This window comes from Asterias rubens, chromosome 6 (genome assembly GCF_902459465.1).
Source record: "Asterias rubens chromosome 6, eAstRub1.3, whole genome shotgun sequence".
Taxonomy (NCBI): domain Eukaryota; kingdom Metazoa; phylum Echinodermata; class Asteroidea; order Forcipulatida; family Asteriidae; genus Asterias; species Asterias rubens.
The window spans coordinates 13789705-13809640 of record NC_047067.1 but is presented as its reverse complement, the minus strand read 5'-3'; the positions used below and the strand labels follow the sequence as shown (position 1 = coordinate 13809640).

The 19936-nt window shown below is 37.8% G+C and overlaps 1 protein-coding gene across 2 annotated transcripts in view; it reads left to right on the top strand.

The window, feature by feature from the left end:
• Window positions 1–17767, top strand: part of LOC117291945 (neurobeachin-like protein 1) — a 70921-nt gene extending 53154 nt beyond the window's left edge. For both annotated transcript variants that reach the window (XM_033773967.1, XM_033773966.1), the window contains exons 39-53: window positions 1042–1178; window positions 1640–1843; window positions 3202–3326; window positions 4013–4153; window positions 4866–4996; window positions 5160–5266; window positions 5635–5752; window positions 6746–7053; window positions 7393–7502; window positions 8850–9117; window positions 10689–10805; window positions 12333–12500; window positions 12915–13063; window positions 14237–14386; window positions 14928–17767. In XM_033773967.1, the coding sequence (XP_033629858.1) occupies window positions 1042–1178; window positions 1640–1843; window positions 3202–3326; window positions 4013–4153; window positions 4866–4996; window positions 5160–5266; window positions 5635–5752; window positions 6746–7053; window positions 7393–7502; window positions 8850–9117; window positions 10689–10805; window positions 12333–12500; window positions 12915–13063; window positions 14237–14386; window positions 14928–14934 (2240 nt within the window). In that variant the 3' untranslated portion in view covers window positions 14935–17767. The remainder of the gene's footprint in view (window positions 1–1041; window positions 1179–1639; window positions 1844–3201; window positions 3327–4012; window positions 4154–4865; window positions 4997–5159; window positions 5267–5634; window positions 5753–6745; window positions 7054–7392; window positions 7503–8849; window positions 9118–10688; window positions 10806–12332; window positions 12501–12914; window positions 13064–14236; window positions 14387–14927) is intronic.
• The last annotated feature ends 2169 nt before the right edge of the window (window positions 17768–19936 follow it).

The following is a 19936-nucleotide window of genomic DNA, read 5'->3' as shown; positions in this document are numbered from 1 at the left end:
GGGCGCATCCATGTTTATGTACAAACCAATACAAAAGCTATTTTACGGCTATTTTAATGATACATGTAGTTCGTTTGTTCTTTTCTATGTGTCATCAAACCAAAAAATGCAGCAGATGTGAACTCAAAATCTGCTGAGCAGATGTGTACAAACTGCGAGCGTCTTGAGGCGTGTACACTTTTTTTGAGTACGTCATTTAGCACAAACAATAATTAGGCAGCGCGGGGACGTCGTACGCAATGGGCAGTCACGTACGTAAGCGCACACGCCTAATGTAAAAAAATTGCGGCAATGTGTGTTCTCTTAAAATTAAAATCGTTCCATAGTCACGCACCACATCAAACATGTATGCGCCCAGGGTGGCTTCAAAACGCAGAGCAAGTTAGCACTCTAGTCAATATATATAGCTCTATGATTAGAGCATACTCCATGTATACATGTAGGTTAGTCCTTGTACTCAAACAAATATTCCTACTTTTTTCCAAAGACCAAATATCATGCCTGTTATACAAACATTGGTTTAACATCTACGATTGTGAGTTGCACAAATCAACAAATTGTGATTCATAGCAAGACATCAATTATTTATTCTAGTCATTGTTAAATCAGCAGTTGGCTGATTATGATTGCAAGTTCTGCAGTTTGCCCACTGGACTATGGTGATTTGATTGCAATCTGTGGATTTAGTATATTGTAAAAAATAGCTTGTGAAAATGCAAATTTTAAAATGCATTGTGGCAAATTGCAGGCGCAATAGTAAAACTCTTGCTGAAAGGATTGAAGAATGTTTCACTGATGTCTGATTGTGTTTCGAAAGTAAATTATGTTGTTATGAAATGTCATGAGTGACACAATTGGTTGTTCAAGCAGGTAGTAGTCGCGACTATTGATGTAGTAGTCGTGGCGGCACGATTAACCGAGCAGTTGAAAAACAGTAGTCGCGACGCGACTAAGCAATCAACATTTGCGACTACGACACTAGTCGCCACGGCCTACTACCCATACACTAATGTTTTTTTGTTTTTTTGCCCGATTGTTTAGGTAGCGGCCAAGACTTCAAGTGGTCCCTGTCCCATCTGAGGGAAGTCCATCTTCGCCGTTACAATCTCCGACGCAGCGCCATCGAGATCTTCTTCATCAACCAAACCAATTACTTCATTAACTTCAAAGATAAGAAGGTAATGATGGTGGCTACAATCTCCGCCAAAATGCTTGGGCCACCCACTTGCAACGTGACAATAAACATTCTCTCCCTCGTGCTCCGGTCATTGTTGATGGTAGCGCAGACCGCGCAAAGAGAGCCAACATTGATAGGCGGCACGGGGGCTTTGGTGTTGGGGCCTAACGAGATATGGCCGGGATTGTAGTTCCCGGACTCTCCATTCAGTCCATTTGCATGAATCACATCAGTTTGAAATGCACCAGTCTCTTTGACACAAGATTTAATCTGGGCCCCCCACAATGTATAATGTATCAGTCTGTTTTGGCCTTTTCTAGACAGATCAAAAACATTACCGTTAGAACACTTGGTTATATGAAAAGTGCTGCTCAGCAAAACGAGGATATAGTGGACTGTCCCCCCTTGTGGAGCTTTAAAGTAACACCAACATTAACCGACACCTTTTGTTATTTTAAACAGACCAGAAACAAGACCTATAGCCGTATCCTTAACCTGAAGCCTCCGAACCTTTACTACACCGGGGCAAAGTCCCCAGCCGACCTCCTCAAGGCCTCCACACTGACAAGTAAGTGGGTCAATCGAGAGATCTCCAACTTTGACTACTTGATGCAGCTCAATACCATCGCTGGACGCACCTACAACGATCTCAGCCAGTATCCAGTGGTAAGCATAGATTGATTTTTGTCCGTCAGATGGGAAATAAAACCTTTGGTCCTGTGTGTTTTCTAACGTGCAAAAGAACCCAGTGCACTTATCGAAAAAAGAAGGGGTTTGCCCTGGGGTGGATTTCACAAAAAGTTAGGATTAATCTTAAGATCTGCATGCTACAGTGCAGGGTTGGGACTCGTCCTAAGTCCTAAGATTAGTCTTAAGCTAGGAAGAGTTTTGTGAAATCGACAGCTGGTGTTTTAGTTTGACTGGCAGCATATTGCACAACAGCACCTTGTGAAAGGAGGTCTCATAATTCAAATATAGTCCCCATATACCTTGCAGGAAAAAACTGAATGTTAAACCGTCTTGAGTGTCATATGCGTGCTTAACAAGAAGCCACTATTATTGTTTTATTCTTTTAGTTTCATTGTTTTTTGTTTAAGTTTAGTTTGGGGGTTCATGGAATTCCTGTTTATGATTCCAGTTGTTTTAAAGGAACACGTTGCCTTGGATCGGTCGAGTTGGTCTTTGAAAAGTGTTTGAAACTGTTTGTTATGAAATGCCAATGGTTAGATAGATAATTTAAAGACACAGGACACTATTGGTAATTGTCAAAGACCAGCCTTCTCACTTGGTGTATCTCAACAAATGCATAAAATAACAAACTTGTGAAAATTTGAGCTCAATTGGTCGTCTAAGTTGCGAGATAATAATGAAAGAAAAAACACCCTTGTCACAAGAAGTTGTGTGCTTTCAGATGCTTGATTTCGAGACCTCAAATTCTAAATCTGAGGTCTCGAAATCAAATTCGTGGAAAGTTACTTCTTTCTCAGAAACTACGTTACTTCAGAGGGAGCCGTTTCTCATAATGTTTTATACTATCAACCTCTCCCCATTACTTATTACCAAGTTACGTATGATGCTTATAATTGTTTTCAGTAATTACCAATAGTGTCCACTACCTTTAAAAGTAGAATATAATGATTCACACAAACTGCCTCCAAATTGCTCAGTCGACCATTTTGTGGAGTCAAAATTTTGACTCCATGAAATGGCCGACCAGGTTAGTTTGCGACGTAAAAGGAAAACCATGCAATTTTAAGTTATACTTGTGTGGATCATTATATCATACTTTTAAAACATTTTTCATAACACACGGTATCAAACGCTTTTCAAAGACCAACTCGTCAACATTCCAAGGCAACATTTTCCTTTAAATATTTTGGTGTATTTATTGCCGGCATGCTGTACTTCTTTTAATCTGTAATGCACCTGGAGCGTCTTTTTAGGCAGATTTTCGTGGCATTTAAATATTTTTGTTATTATAATTATTTTTATTATTACTTCTCAATTAATATTCTCATTTTTAGTTTCCTTGGATACTGTGCGACTACAACTCAGAGACGCTTGACCTGGAGGACCCCAAGGTTTACCGCGACCTCTCCAAACCCATTGGGGTCGTTAACCCCAAGCACATAGAGGAGGTCAAGGGCAAGTAAGTGTTTAAGGGTCACATGAAACCATTTCATTCCTCTTTATTTGAATTGCTTATTGCTCTATCTTTGAATGTTTTCACCTAATTAATGTGCATTTTTGTACTTTTTATCTACCCGAGAAATGAAATAAATATATACATATAAATGTAAAAAGTCTGCGGATAATTGAACTGAAATGCATTCCTAAATTTCGTCTCTGTATCTTCAGGTCTCACTCCTTATTGTGTTGTCCTGTCTTTGTCCCTTTGATGTTGTTCTGAAGTATTGTCCAGTTTTTTAGGGAAAGATACAAAAGCTATGCTTCACCTTGTTTCAAACATGTTGACGTATAAAGTGTTTATTTTTATTTTTTTACCCATACACCGATATGTTAGCACTGTATACTCAGTACTTTCCCGAGTCCTGTGAAAAAATATGTTACGTATTACGGGCATGTTACGTGGGTGGGATTCGAACCCACGACCCATGCAATTCTAGAGCAGTGTCTAACCAACTAGACTACCGAGGTTGCCCGGTAGCTAGAGGCAGTTCGCATCCTATGTTTTGGCAGCGGGTATTGTAAACATGATACATGTACATGTATATTCATTCTGTTGTAAACTACTGTTTAAATTTGTCCTTTTACAAATTGTATTTACTGTCATTGAGGACGTCGATGTGAAACAAATGTCTTATTGTGTTAAAGGTATGAGAATTTTGAGGATCCTTCTGGGACGATAGACAAGTTCCATTACGGCACTCACTACTCCAACGCAGCTGGTGTGATGCATTATCTCGTACGTATCGAACCGTTCACATCACTTCATATACAACTCCAGAGTGGCAAGTACGTTCATAATAGGCAAAGAATTGACACCAATTTCATCTAATTTTTCTATTATCTATCAGCAAGCAAGTTGTTTAGCACTTTTTGTTACTGTGTTTTTGAAATTTTGCTAGGATTTCATGAAAGTTGACCTATCACTTTGCAATGTTTGTAGTGTGTCGTGGCCGAGCGGATAAGAGCACCAAACTCAAGCTCTGGTGTTACTGTTCAAACCATAGAGTTATATATAAGAACTAGAGGGCGCACTGGTGATGCTTCTTGCACAAACGCGACGGGACCGCGAGAAAACACGCGCACCATTCTGCACGCATAATGAATATGAAGTACACGTTGGAGTTTGTGTTTATTGAACGCTGATGCGATCCTGTTTTGTCAACTTACAAAGTGGCCGCACAAACACACGCTAAGCAATGCCTGTTTGTTCAACTTAGAAAATGGCCGCCTGCGCGCATGCCAGGGTGCGTATATAAGCCAGTGCGCCCTCTAGTTCTTATACATAACTCTATGGTTCAAACACTATATTAGGATATGTTTTTGATCTGACCAACAGTAAATTACTTTATTCACAATTTTATGAGTCAAAGTTAATCAGGTCATCACCTTGGTAACTATTTGCCTCGCTAAATATACAACTGAAGTTACAGCGTGTATCACCAAAAATCACCCCAAAATGTTTTCTAAATTGTTGTTATTATTTTTGTCTTGGTCTCAGGTTTGACTGTGCCGATCGGCAGTTCCATTCAATTCCATCTCTATGGGACACATTGATGGAAAACCCTAATGATGTTAAAGAACTTATCCCAGAGTTCTTCTACATGCCGGAATTCCTGGAAAACATGAACAGTAAGGAATTTATGAAAATAGCAAAATGTGTAACAGCCCTCACTTTTTATGACTAGTTAATTTCAAATCTTAAAAAACGGTCTTAGGTATTTGTGTATATTGGAACAAATGTATTCTTGAGCATATTGTCATATTTTGACTTTTTTTTTTTCTTTTTCTACAGAGTTTCATCTGGGATATCTTCAGACTGGAGAACCTGTCGACAACGTGATCCTTCCAAAATGGGCGTCCTCCCCCGCAGATTTTATCTACAAACATCAGCAAGCCTTGGTGAGCACTCGCCATTTTTTCAAACCCTTTTGAAACTGAGAATTTCAACCGAAACTTGTTCCAACCGAAACTTGTCTATTCTTTACATTGTTCTATCTCTAGAAACTTATTTTTTTTGGTCACCGGCGCTGTACACGTCGCCGCCCCCCCCCATCTCTATATGTACACAAATTCTGAGGGTCTCCATCCAACAAGCTTGCTTTTACGAGATCTCCTCCACTCAATCTATTGTGTTTATTCGCCTGATTGTTATATTTTGTCATTTTAAATGATTGAGTGGAAATAAATTGAACTTGAACTTGAATTTATCTTTTGCTTAATTCCCTCATCATTTATCTTTCATCGTCTGCTTAAACTTTTTTTTCCAGGAGAGTGAGTGTGTGTCCGCTAACCTACACCAATGGATTGATCTCATCTTTGGCTACAAACAGAAAGGACCAGCAGCCGTTGAGGCACTCAATGTCTTCTACTATTGCACCTATGAAGGTAAAAGTACTTTTCAAATCTCAGCTTGGAACACATTTAAGAGTCAAAGACAATAATATCGCAGAGTTTATAGTTAGCATCTAAATTCGCCAGAACTTAGGAGCTTATATCATTGTTATCGGACGATTGTAATTTCCTTGAGCATTTTTAATTCAACTGTTTGGTAATTCTCCTAACTTGCTTAAACTTTGTATCATTGTTTGGATGTTTGTAATTTTCTTAAGTATTCTTAATCTGTTTATCTTAAATTGTTCTGTGTACTTCTTAACTTGCTTAAATTGTTAACCTCTTTAAAGCGCATCGGGACCCCTAAAGGGTTAAGGGCGCTATATGTCCCTTTAATTTGTCTTGTGATTGTTCTGACATTTTACCATTGTACCAGTGAGTTGTAGAAATCTTTCATTCCACAACTACTCAGTTGTTATGAAGGGTTTTGTAAATTTTGTACTTTTTTACTCTATTGCCCTTTAATATGTGATTGTTTATATTTTTACATGTTTTTTAATTTAACCAATGTTAAGTGACCCTTTCAGCTACTGCTGCTTTCCTTTTGTATGTATATACCAATACATAAAAAATAAAAATAAAAATAAGTATATAAAAGCCATATTATTATCATTCATTAAAGGAACGTTACAGAATTGGTAAGAAACAAAAAACATGAAGATCACAGATTTACACATAACTTACACGGTCTAATGATAATGATAGTTGAAAACATTCCTTGAAATATTTCTGTCTGGGCGTTTGGAGTTTGGAGCTCAGTGAGCGTTTTATTCATGTTTGTTTTGGCATCGATGCAATGCAATATTTGTAACCGGTTTTCACCATTCTCTCGTGACCCAGATGGCCGATCGATCTCAAACTTCTACAGGTTTGTCAGTTTATGTTTATGGTGGATTACATAAAGTTCTTACACTGCCAGCAACTGTTTTGTTAGCGAAACCCAATTCTGCAATGTTCCTTTAAATATGAGAATTTCTTGATTAACAGGCGCAGTTGACTTGGACGCCATCAAGGATTCCCTAGAGAGGGAAGCCGTAGAAGGCATGATCAACAACTTCGGCCAGACCCCTTGCCAACTCCTGAAGGAGCCGCATCCAAGACGTCTCAGTATCGAGGAGATCGCCAAGAAGGCTTCCAAGAACCAGACGCAGCTCCTGAATGTCTTCGATCACCTGAGTGAGTTGAAGGCCTTCTTTGTGGAGGGCTCAACGTCAGACAGTGACCCCTTGGTGTATGTGAACGTCCCAAGGAGCCAGCCAAAGTCCTTCATCTACCAAGGGATGCCTGATATTATGGTTAGTAGTCACATTTTTATCATGAGTTGGGTGGTCGGGTTGGCATAGTGGTTGTCTTTCCTTACCTGCCACCTCTAGGACCCATTTCAAATCCCACCGGGGGCACTTTGTGAAATGGGGCAACTGAGACGAAAATTATTTTTGTGACATTGTTGTACTCGTTTCTCAAAAACAGCACCTCAGCAAGTTTTTTTTAAAGGAAGCTTTCTACCATCATCATCTTCAAACCCATGTAAATCTGTGGACATTGTGTTGTGCGTCCTACAAAAAGTACCCAAACCCTTTAACAAATTGAACATGATTTATAAACTATTGTGGGTTCTTCTTTGATTGAACCAGGTGACTGTCACTGAGAAAGGCACAGTCGGAGCCCACGGATGGCTACCTTATGATAAATCCATCTCCAATTACTTCACATTCGAGAGAGATTCTTCCTTGATCAATGCAAAGTAAGTTCCGTTATTTTTTTATTTTATTTTTTTGTTATGCAAGTTGCCAGACACACGAGGCCTGAAGGACATTTCAAGGTGTGGGCTACAAATGAACTATTTTTCCAGGGGCCGTTGCCATCTATTCCTGGGCTGAAACAGGGTTATCCCCTTTACAGTCTTACAGATGTATGCTTGGGTATTATCTATCGGAGGCCTGGCTGGTAGAGCAGAAAGCACCACCCCACCCCCCCCCCTTCCCCAACTTTACGAAGCAATTATGGTTGGGTGTCTTGCTTAAGTACACAAGTGTCACAACCGGGACTCAAACCCACACTCTGCTAATCAGAACCATTGGAGCTTCAATTCGGTGCTCTTAATCCGGTGCTACAAGTAGGCCGTGACACATCGTATTAAATGATAGTTGATTTATCCCCCATGCCTGCATGCCCCTCTTCTATTCATTCAGATGTTTTTTTGCCCATCTAGTTGCCCTCCTGATCTTGTGGTGCTTTTATAATTATTGTGTGATTTTTGCTTGAATAATTATTGTTTTCATTATGATATTGATTGGTTTGTTGTGTTATCGTTTCACTTTTACTGTGCCTTTTGATGTACTTGTATTTGTTGAGGTATAATATGTAACTTTTTTGAGTACAAAATGTTGTTTTTACAAAATGGCAGATTGTGTAAAAATGAAAACATCATAATTTTGAGGGAAATTTTTGTGAATCACTATAATTTACTCTATAAACATCTTTCCAAACATATTTATTTCCAAATGAGTTGAGATAAGCATGTGTAGTTATTGTGCACTGGTTTAATATTTCCTTGTGTACAATGTATGCTTTCCTTTCTTTATACACGATTGTGTGTGGAAGTCTGTTGAAATGTTTTTTTTTTAAGGCAAGACCATTTGTTAAAATATCTTATTGCCTTGCTTTTGTATTTAGCATTGTCAATTGTATTGGGTGGTTCTAACGGTTTTGGTTTTTACGCTTTCTATTTTGTGCGATCCCTGTATCCTTTTATCATTTTATACTCATTTCATTTTGTCTATAGCGGATCTTATTGTTACTTTTCAGGATTTTTATATTTTATGTGTTTTTTCTATTGTTATTGATTGCTCATACATCTGTATACTTTATCTTTTAATATTGCTTAATATTAATGAAATTTTGTGGATCTTATTTTTTTACTTTTTCATGATTTTACTTTTCATGATTGAATGTTATAGTTTTTCTTATTTGAATTGTTAACCGCCTGGGAGCATTTTTGCAATGGATTCGGCGCTATATAAATGTGTTTAATTACTATTACTATTAGTATTATTTGCTCAGACCTATTGGCATTGTTGTTCATTTATAGAATGAGGAAGTCTGTCTGTGGGCCCTTCGCCCCCGGTCTAAAGGTTACCCCATCCCTGTTTGCCTCTACCCACGATGCAAAGCTCCTTCTGACAGGAGGACACTGGGACAACAGTCTGAGAGTGTACAACGTCGCCAAGGGTAAACTCTTATCACATGTGGTACGCCACACGGACATTGTCACGTGCCTGGCGCTGGATAATTGCGGCATACAGTTGATGACGGGATCCAGAGATACAACTTGCATGATATGGGAGATCTCATATCAGGTATGAACTACGCTATTTTTAATTTAACCCTAAAGTGCACAAGAATCCATTTTGGATGTTATAATAAAACCCTGCCATTTTTGACAACTGCCAATGCTTATCTCAAAGTACTAGTAATATACCGGGGGATAAACTAACTGGTAGCAATCCCACACTCTTCCAGATGGCCAGACGATCTAGAGTTAGTATAGACCCTTTGCACAACATGGAACGCACCTCCTAAAACAACTTTCCGTCCGCCATAACAGGAGGTCAAAGACGCACTTGTGAGGGTGCTGACACTATGACGGGCGCCTCCAATTGATCAGAAAGTTTCACCAAGGGTCACTCGTTGTTTACACAGTCATGCAAAATATGTATGTTTAGTACCCCCACAAGTGCTACTTTGGCCCCGGTCATGGCGGACGGAAAGTTGCTTTAGGAAGTTCGTTGTGTGAAGGGTCTATTCCACCATTCCAGGGGCGGATGAATATTCGCATGGGTGGGGTCAGGCTTGTCAAATACAACAGACTATGGTTTGTTTTTGTAAGAGTCAATAGGAGAATACCATTGAGACAGCGGACCAGTCTATGTTGCAAAGCTCCAGCGGGTGAACGACCGTGCCCCGGCCACTCAAACTTTAAACTAGGTTTCTCAAGCATCTCAGGAAAAATGGGATTTTATTAAATTCATATGCTGAGTAATTAAAATAAATAAAAATTATTTTTTAGCTCTTGGTGAATGGAGTTTATTCATAAAGGGTGGTCTCTGAAGTAATTGTTGACATTAAAGAAACATTCAGTTTCCTAAGAAAAAACGAGAATGTTGATGTAAATTGATGTATTTATCCAAACTTAGGCCGTGTCCGAAACGACGACTTCGGCTACAGCTACGTCTAGATCAGCGCGTCTACCAGTGTTGAAGAATAGGCAGACGCGCGCGATCTAGCCGTAGCTGTAGCCGAAGTCGTCGTTTCGGACACGGCCTAATACTCATTTTTCTCTTAAGCAGGACACCATGGTGTGATATTGTTTTTTACTTATATAATTTTTGTACTAAAGGTCTCCATGGAAAGCAGTGCTGGGTGCTGATCAGAGTTTACCCTCATTAAAGATGACGTACATGTTCATGTAAATAATTTTGGGTTGAACAAAGTCAGTTTCCCTTGTGGTTTATTATTTGATATCTGATATAAAAAGTCGCATCCCCTTAAGGTGATCCCCTGTCTGCCGCTTCCCAGGTTGTATCGTTACCCGGGTGTGATCCCTGGCTACACGGCAGTTTGCGGTTGAATGGCTTCTGACAGGCACCCCCCGAACAAAGATATTGACAAAATAGGGAGACCGCCAACATAGGGCTAGATAGCTCAGTTGGTAGAGCGCCGGTAGAGTTGGTTCAAATCCCGCTCTAGTCAATTTTTCTTTGTCCAACCCAAAATCATTTAAAAATGTACCCAGTCATTTTCCCTTGTGCTTTATCATTTGGTACATGTAAATAAACAAATAAATAAATAAATAAATTACCGATAACCTTATTGTTCTGAGCCAACAATATTATATTATTGAAGGATATTGTTTTGGTTTTATCATCAGAGTGGTGTAGCCAGCGGAGTCGGTAGCCAGCCTGTACAGACTCTCTATGGTCACGATGATGAGATATGCTGTGTAGCGATCAGCACCGAGCTTGATATGGCAGTCTCTGCATCTAAGGTAGTCCACTAAGATACCCTTTTATCGTCTCAATGGGTCTAAACCTCCTTTAGCCCTTTTCGTGATTCTGAGCTCTTTTCTGAGTCATGATTACATAGTTAATGTAGTCCGTTCATTGAGATTTGTTGTGATCCTAGCCACCCTCTGAACCCTCAATTTAGCCCAAATCACTCAGACAGGTTCTGACAACTATGACTAAAGACCAACATATTTAAGGATTCCTTTCTGCCTAGTGCAATTAAGCAGTTTAATTGCAGATGGTCCAGATAACTTGCTTTACCTTCTGTTTTATCTATTGTACTTTCTACATTCCCTCACTCATTTACATTTTTATATTTCTGCAAATATGTGAAATTTTATTTATGTTGTCTATTGTTGTTATGCCTTTACTTGTCAAGCTATTTCATGGGTTAGCGGGAAATTTGGGCTTGTGTGCGTGCGTACTCCACGTTACTATGGGTTTGCTTATACAGCTACCGCAGAAATTCTGTGCTTGCCGGAGAATGGTGATCATAAGCGCAGAATTCGGCGGTAAAAAGAGCCATGAAGTTGGAGTTCAGATTTGAGTCCCAGTCTTGACACTTATTTCCGTAAGACTCTTAACCACTATTGCTTTGTCCTTCGGATGGGACATAAAGTTATAGTGATTTGTCAAGGGACTTTAAATGACTCATTTGTTTGAATCATTATTTTTGTATTTATTGCTATAAAATGATATCTTTTTCAACAAGTGTATTTTAATTAACTTCATGTAAACTGTATTGAGCGCCTTTGAACAGTTTTTGTTGAGTTTGGCGCTGTATAAATGTTTCTGATTGATTGATTGATTGATTGATTGATTGATTGATTGATTGATTGATTGATTGATTGATTGATTGATTGATTGATTGATTGATTGATTGATTGATTGATTGATTATTATTGCACCTAAAAGAACCCAATGCACTTACCATGCAGAAGATGTTCGCCCCTGTGTTTTCTGGTATTGTTGGCTGTAGATTGCGCCAAATCACCTTGTTCTTGCCAATTATTGTTTTTCCCCCGAGGTAATTTTCAAATGTAAATTTTTAAATAATTTTAATGTTTGATTTACATATTCATAAATATATGTGCATGTGTACAATTCCTTTTTATTGAATGTATCTTTTTAATAATTGTTTGGTTGTAAAGTTTTTAAATTGTATGTGGAATGTTCCCACGTATTCTTAGATATTGCATTTGTATTGGTTTTTTTTGACCACATATTCTGGATTTCTACTTAGCTTAGGCTTACGTTTCATGTTATTGTTTGTACTTAGCTAGTAAGAGCACTTAAATGGTTTTGTGTGCTTTATAAGTTGTCATTATTATTATTAATATTATGTATCACTCAATTCAGCCTTTGGTTGTCATGTGACTTTTAAATAAACCCATTCAATTCAATTACACTTGCTACTGAGTAAAGCAACAATATCATTAAGTAACATTTAACAGAAAAGAATGAATGAATTGAATTAATCCAAATTGATTTGACTTCCCATCTTTCAGGATAGTACAGTCATCATTCACACCATCATGAAGGGTCACTACGTGAGGACGTTACGCCCCTCGGCCCTGAACCTTCCAGTCCCCATTTCGATACCGTGCCTTACTATCTCCAACGAGGGTCACATAGCTGCACTGTGTGCACCCCTACACAGCAAGAAAAATACCCAGGTACTCAGAGTCAAAACATGTTTTCATTTTTTTAAAGGTTTTGTGTACTTTTTGTACGAGACAAAACCCAAACATCCACATTAAACATACATTGATAATGGTGGTAGAAAGCTTCCCTTAAAACATTACTTGCCGAGGTTCTGTAGTTTTTGAGAGATGAGTAAAACATAAAGTCGCTGTTCATGTGTCTTCCGCTCGAACAATGATAATGTAGCGCCATTTTGTACAGTGTTATTCTCGACTGATCCCTGTATAAAAAGGCGGTGTGTGATCCTGTTCCAAGCGTATTGTTCTCGGGACGTGTTCTCATTGTTCGGGCGTGCCAACAGCACACTATTCACTTAGCACACTCTGCCTGAACTCAGCCATGTATTCCTCAGCCATGAACCTAATCAACAATGATCTGTTTTGCAGGACGTGTGTTCGCTGCATGTGTATTCCATTAACGGCAAACACCTGAGCACTGCTATTGTCTCTAGTAAGATCAATCATCTAGATAGTATTGGAGAGTTTCTTCTGACTGCTGATGACAAAGGAGATGTCACCATCAGGAGAATGTTCTGGTACGCTTTTTTGTCTGCCCCTATATGTAGAGTGGTTTCACCCTCTGGTTTGCTTATTTCCCACCGCTTTCATTACGGGAAAGCTCCATTAAAGGCAGTGTACACTATTGGTAATTACTCAAAATAATTATTAACATAAAACCTCACTTGGTAACGAGTAATGGGGAGAGGTTGACAATATAAAACATTGCTCCCTCTGAAGTGACGTAGTTTTTGAGAAAGAAGTCATTTTCCACGAACTTGATTTCGAGACCTCAAGTTTAGAATTTGAGGTCTCGAAATCAAGCAACTGAAAGCACACAACTTCATGTGACAAGGCTGGTTTTTTCTTTCATAGTTATCTCGCAACTCCGACGACCAATACAGCTCAAATATTCACAGGTTTATTATTTTATGCATATGTTGAGATACACCAAGTGAGAAGACTGGGTTTTGACAATTACCAATAGTGTCCACTGTTTTTAAAGATTTTGAGAGTTTTGGGGACGAAACTCGGAAACTATTAACCTTCCTTTCCTCAGACCTCCTCGATATTAATTGTCAGAAACGAAACAACCTCCTCATTCTGGGTTGTTATGGCCGAGTCGATAAGAGCAAGGAACTCAAGCTCTGGCAAATCGTGGGTTTGATTCCCGGTCAATAATGTTGAAAACCCTTTGAGACGCCCTTTGGGTGTAAAAAGTAAAGGTTTTCTCGGTCAATTTTGGCAAATGAGCAGCCAATTTAACCATCGAGCTATTCTATTTCGTGTGAAATCGAATGCTACTGAAAAGTGTAATTCGATTTTGTTTTATGATTAGTTAAATGTAATGTTGCGTCATTCGATTAAAAAAAAAATAATCATTCAATTTAAGAAATAATCAAAGCAGCATTCAAATTCGCAGATGCTCCTTGAGGCGTGTGTGTCACAACAAAAGAATGATGATACGCTAAATTGAACAGAGTTCTACAGGAATTTGACTCGACTCAAAACGAAATTGAATGGCCGAATTCTGAATTTGAAATGCGGTAATAACTGGAGAGGCAAAACAGCTTTACTTCGAACGCATGAAAATGAAATTGACTGCTCATTTGCTGAATTTGACCGAGAAAACCTATACTATATATAAAAAAAATGATAAAACTAATAATATTATTATTATTCTATTATTTGTTCTCATTTTTTGTGTACAGCCTTGAAGTGTTAACTACCATGCCTCTCAAAGTAGCTTTACACTGCGTTAGCGTAGTACCAACCAAAAGCCAGATCCTCGTTGGTCTCCGGGACGGCAAGCTAATCATCATTGCCGTGGACAGACCAGCAGAAGCTCGCAAATTCCTTGGGTAAATTTACCGGAAATAATTCCAAATCTCACAGTTTTATTCAACGCATGTCAAAACCCTGGCCCAAAAGTTTTGTTGTCTTTCTTTTTTCTGCTTAGCACAAGTGAGCAGTTATTTTTCGAACAATTTTTGTTTGACTTATTTTGAATATTTTCTCTACTAAACCAATTTTGATGTCTCAATTTTGTAAGTGAGTGTGAATTGTTGTTCTGCTTCTTTTAAAATTGTGTATTGTCTGTATATTTGTCTGGAGTTCAACCCTTGGTCGCCATGGGAAAGTTGTTTTAAAAGAAAAGAATAAACCATTAATGAATTAATGAATGACCAGGGCTCCTATGAGAGCGCCTTTAATTGTTATAAAAAAAAAAAAACGCTTTGTATAGAACTAGTTTCTACTATTTTAAAATGTTTAGTCATTTTGTATTTGCGCTAAAGCATCTGTATGAAAATCGCTATGTAAGAATTGCATATTGTATTTGCTATTATCAATTGTACTCAAACTTATTTTTAAAAGATGCTAAATTTTTCTTTTTCTTTTCAGACGTTGATTTTACATCAGAAGTCAATCAGGAAAAAATCAACAACCTGCTGCAGCACAGCGGAAAAATTTATGAAAAAAAAAGAAAAAATAATGAAGAAGAAGAGCGTCACAGAAAGAATGATAAAGGGATCTGACAAGCTGAACCCTGGAAAGTATTTGTCAGCGAAACCTTGGCTATTTTGTCTGTTGTTTTTTATTTCACAAAAAAAAAGGTTTGTTTGCCATCTGAATGGCCCTGTAATAGGAATCAGCTCTGAAAGCAATGCGTACCTCTGAAAGCGATGCGTACCTTTTAACATGTTGGAGCTTGGTTTGCTGTCGTTTAACTCAACGTAACCCAAATTGAGGCTTGGATGATTACTAGTCTGGTACCTTGTTATACCAGGAGGATTTATAACCAACAATGTCACTATGTGTACATGTGGTACCTGGCGACAATGGGCTGTAATGTAATTACGGTATTTGTGTGAATTTTCCAAATGTGAGTTTTCCAAACGTGAATGCCGAGTTCTTCTTGACAGTTTAGAATAAGCCGTTTTTGAGATACAGTGGAAACAGCACCATGACACCATTGGATTTGGGTAAATCTGTCTGTATACACCCAAACCAAACCAGTGCACTCCTATCGTGTCCACAACATCTCAAAAAGCCTAATAAAGCTCTACAGCTCTACAAGTGTGTAATAAAAGATTAAGTCAGTGTCCAAATTGCCGACTTTGGCTACGGCTGGATTTCCGCGACATTGTGCAGTGAAATATAGGGCATCCTTAGCAACACACTTAGAGACATCTGTAGCCACAGCTGTAGCCGCATAAGGAAGCTGTTTTTGCGCACTCACCTTGTACCATAGAGTGATAAGAACTAGAGGGCACATTGGCCTCGTCCTTCGGCAAGGCATGCAACCATTTCATGGATTACAGGGGAATTTTCGCTTGGGCACAAGAGTACTCCATGTCACAAGGCATTCTTTGCTTGCACAGCTAGCACAGAAATTCTGCATTAGCACGCGGAGAAGGGCGATCGCATGCGCATAATTCAATGTGTTGTGCTAGAATTCTGTAAATACCAATTCAAAAGTAGATATGCTTAAGGCAATGGTTTTGGTGTCTGCTGACATAGCGGCAGACTTTTAAAACCTTGTCAAGCTTTTTCCACGGGATATTCCGGGACCAGTGTTTAATTTATACAATTCTTATGTCTTCCAAAAATGATCTGTTTGAATGCTTTCATAACTCAGGGCGCCTTCAAACTGTCATTGCTGTGAGGTGGTTTATTTGCTCGCGCAATTGCATAATTAGTCGCTAAAAATAAAAGCTTAGCACCCGGATTAAAGACAAACAGAAACCATTTCAATAATGTATGCGTGCGTACGTGAGTCAACGTTTTATGTTTACTCGCAAGTAACTATGAGTAGTATTACTACAAGTGCCATGTGGCGCGTTGATGATGGCGTGATTGCTTAAGTAGTGGAATGTTTGTCTGACAGCCGGATAATTTGAGCAGAAGTTATGTCATTAGTGCCAAGTTCTGTTGAAGTGGGACTTGAAACTTTGCATGTCGGAATTAGATGTTAGGGAAGTTATCAAACTTGTTTAAAGTTGCAGCTAGTTGTAATTAAAGTATTGGAGGAAATTGATACAGAGAAATTATACAATGAATGTGCTAGATACTTATCGTGTAAAGGTCAAAATGTACAGATGTAAATTAATTTTAAAAGCAAAAAAAGAGGACACTTAGATTTTTTTCCCTTACCTTTTACCATGGTCTTTCCACTATTCCGTGTATGAAGTTTTTCGTAACAAATTTGGGAAAAGAAGGAAATTAATTCCAACAAATCTGATCCGTGCGATATTTTTAAAAATGCCTTGTTTTTTCTTACAGCTGACGTGAGAAAATGTTTTTCGCTTTTTGCGCTTGGTGTAAATTATGAACACTGCTTTAGCTGTAAAAAGTAAAATGTTGAGGAGAAACTTAAGTGGAAGGTACAGCAATTGTAACATCATGATTTACAAAATTGATTTTTAATATTGGTATTATTTGGATGATTAGCTTTTTTGTACTGACTCGGTGACCGCTCGGGCAGAATTGTGATAATAAGAAGTTGTATATTATCTAAATCTCTGCTAAATCCTCACTAAATTGTTAAATTCATTTCTTTATTAGATCCCAAAAAGGGTATTTAAAATGCTCGCATACAGTAAAAACATTGAAACATTAAAAATATTTTCTTTGGCTATATATAATTACAATAAAAAAAAAACACTAAAAAGCAATTAGAAAAATACCTGGTGACTGAGCGATACATAAACGTTTAAAATTGAGATTGTGGTGTGCTATTGCATGACGAGGGATAAAAGAGGACGGGTAGCAGTTTGTCGCAGCGTATGGCACTCACATACCACCATACCTCATGATTATAATGCACTACTCTCAGAGTCCATAGGGGATCTGCAACAAATATCCTACCCCCTTCCTCCTCCCAAGTTTTTCAAACCTACCTTTAGCTCCTATTCGTGGTCATATAACATATTTGTCTCAATGAGAATTTTACAATTTTGTTTGCCACAGTTTTTGGCTGTGATAAATTTTCGTACAGTAAGCACCGGAAGGATGGCATGCCTTTTCGTGTGCTTCGGTTCGCAGCACCATGAAATAGAAACTCGTGCAGTCAGAAAGAAATCGTCTCTATGAAATATTGGGCCCTGAATCTTATTGGGAATCGGCTGAGGTTAAATATTGTCAAAAGGTCATGTATCGAGACCCATAGGTAAATTAAATCAACTTTGATTAAAGGAACACGTTGCCTTGGATCGGACGAGTAGGTCTATAAAAAGCGTTTGTAACCGTTTTTTATAAAATGCATATGGTTGGAAAGATGTTTTAAAAGTAGAATACAATGATCCACACAAGTTTGCCTCGAAATTGCGGGGTTTTCCTTTTACTGTGCGAACTAACACATTCGGCCATTTATGGGAGTCAAAAACTTGACTCCCAAAAATGGCTGACCGTATTAGTCGACGAGGTAAAAGGAAAACCGTGCAATTTCGAGGCATGTTTGTGTGGATCATTGTATTCTACTTTTACAACATCTTTCTACCCATATGCATTTTATCAAAAACGGTTACGAACGCTTTTCAAAGACCAACTCGACCGATCCAAGGCAATGTCTTCCTTTAATGACTTGAGGAAGAAGTGGTTTTTTTTTAGATGTTTTTTTTTGTACGGTTGGTAATGATCATGGTGCAATGATTGTAAAAAGCGAAAGAGAGATGGAGAAAAAAAAAGAACAGAGAAGTATTTTTTTTTTAATCAGTGTGTGATTTCATGCTTGTAATGATCTGTGAAGTTTTGTAAAATGTTTTTTTTTTTTTTTTATCCCTACAGTAAAAAAAACCCTGGTTGTTGTTGAAACCTATGCAAAATTGCCTCGCGTTAAAAAGTTAGACACACCCTTGGGTGTTAATGAGAACTTAAAACAAACAAATTTAGAACTTGGTCAAAACAACATTGGAGGTAATTTGCAGGTAACTTTTAACTAGTGTAATTTGTGTAAATGCAATGATATTCTTCATCTTGCCTTCTTGTTTTAAACCCAAGCTAAAAAAAACCCACCAATGTCTGTGATATGAATGTGGCTAGCCCAGGGCAGGCCTGATAAATACTTTTCTTATTCTTATTTTCTTATTCTTTATTTGGCCATTAAACAATTACAAATACAAGCAGACAGTATCTCAAAAAAATATTATAAATACAAAAGTAAATATATGTACAAATCCAGACAAACAGTAAGGGCACAAGAAATTACAAAACAACCCTAATGTGATGGCCAGGATCAACAAAAGTACAATTAAACACTGTAGCTCGAAAGCCTGTCAATCCAGTCACATAGGGAGGCAAACACACTATATGAAATACTCTCTTTGGAAAAATAATTATAATTTGAAATAAGTATAAATAATTTGTATACACAAAGCACAACTTAAAATAACAAAACCAAAAACAAACACCAGAAATTAGACACGCAAATAAAAATATAAACAAATAAATAGTTAATTAAAAAATATAAATAAAAAGAGGCATCAAAGGCAATTGCCATCATTGCCTTGGTGCCCTCGAAATTATCTGGGAGAAGTTTACATTTTCCTCATAGGGTGCCCTTTACCAAGGAGAAAATGCCTTGATGCCCTTGCCCTTTCAACAAACGAAGCATACATGCCTGCCAGGGTATCGGCAGCCAGTCCTGTTGGCACTTATGTCGTTTGGTCACACATACATTTTGCTCCTGTCAACGTTTTAGACAGGCGCTTGGTTACCATGAAATTAAGTTGGGTTTACCAACAGGATTCTTCACCATTGCTAAAGACACTAACAGCCACGAACAGTTTAAGCACAGCCTTATTGTTTTAAATATAGGAAAAGTTGCATAAGCCGTTTACCAAATTAAATTAAATTAACAAACAAATAAACAACCAAAGGAATATATCTGACAAGTTTTGATTATGACTGAAAAACAGAATGACAAAAATGTCATGAAACACAGTGTTGTGTTCATAGGGAACAAATTCACATGAAATGACCAAATATTTTACAAACTCCTGTTTTGTTTATCCTTTGTAACTTTATCACAAAACACTTTTTGTTCTTTTCTTTAAGGTTAAGCAAGCACAGTGAACTATATAAGCATTTCTTCAAGTATGTTAAAAGGAATATTAAATGTAATTTGTCAAAATATCTATTTTTTACTATTGAATTTGGTAGTGTAATATTTTTTACAGATATTGCATAACTCGTGAGTGAATGTGAGGTATAACGCATGTTGAGTATAATAAGAGAATTTATTGTTAATTAAATAGTGTAATTAAAAATGCAAATGAGATTAATCAACAAACTACCATTTTTGGTTGTTGGCTTATAGGTTATTTAGGTGGTCTAGAGTTTTTATTTTGGTGTTTTAAGACTTTAAAGTCTTCAATACAAAGCGTCCCAAAAATCTTTTCAACTTGAATAGT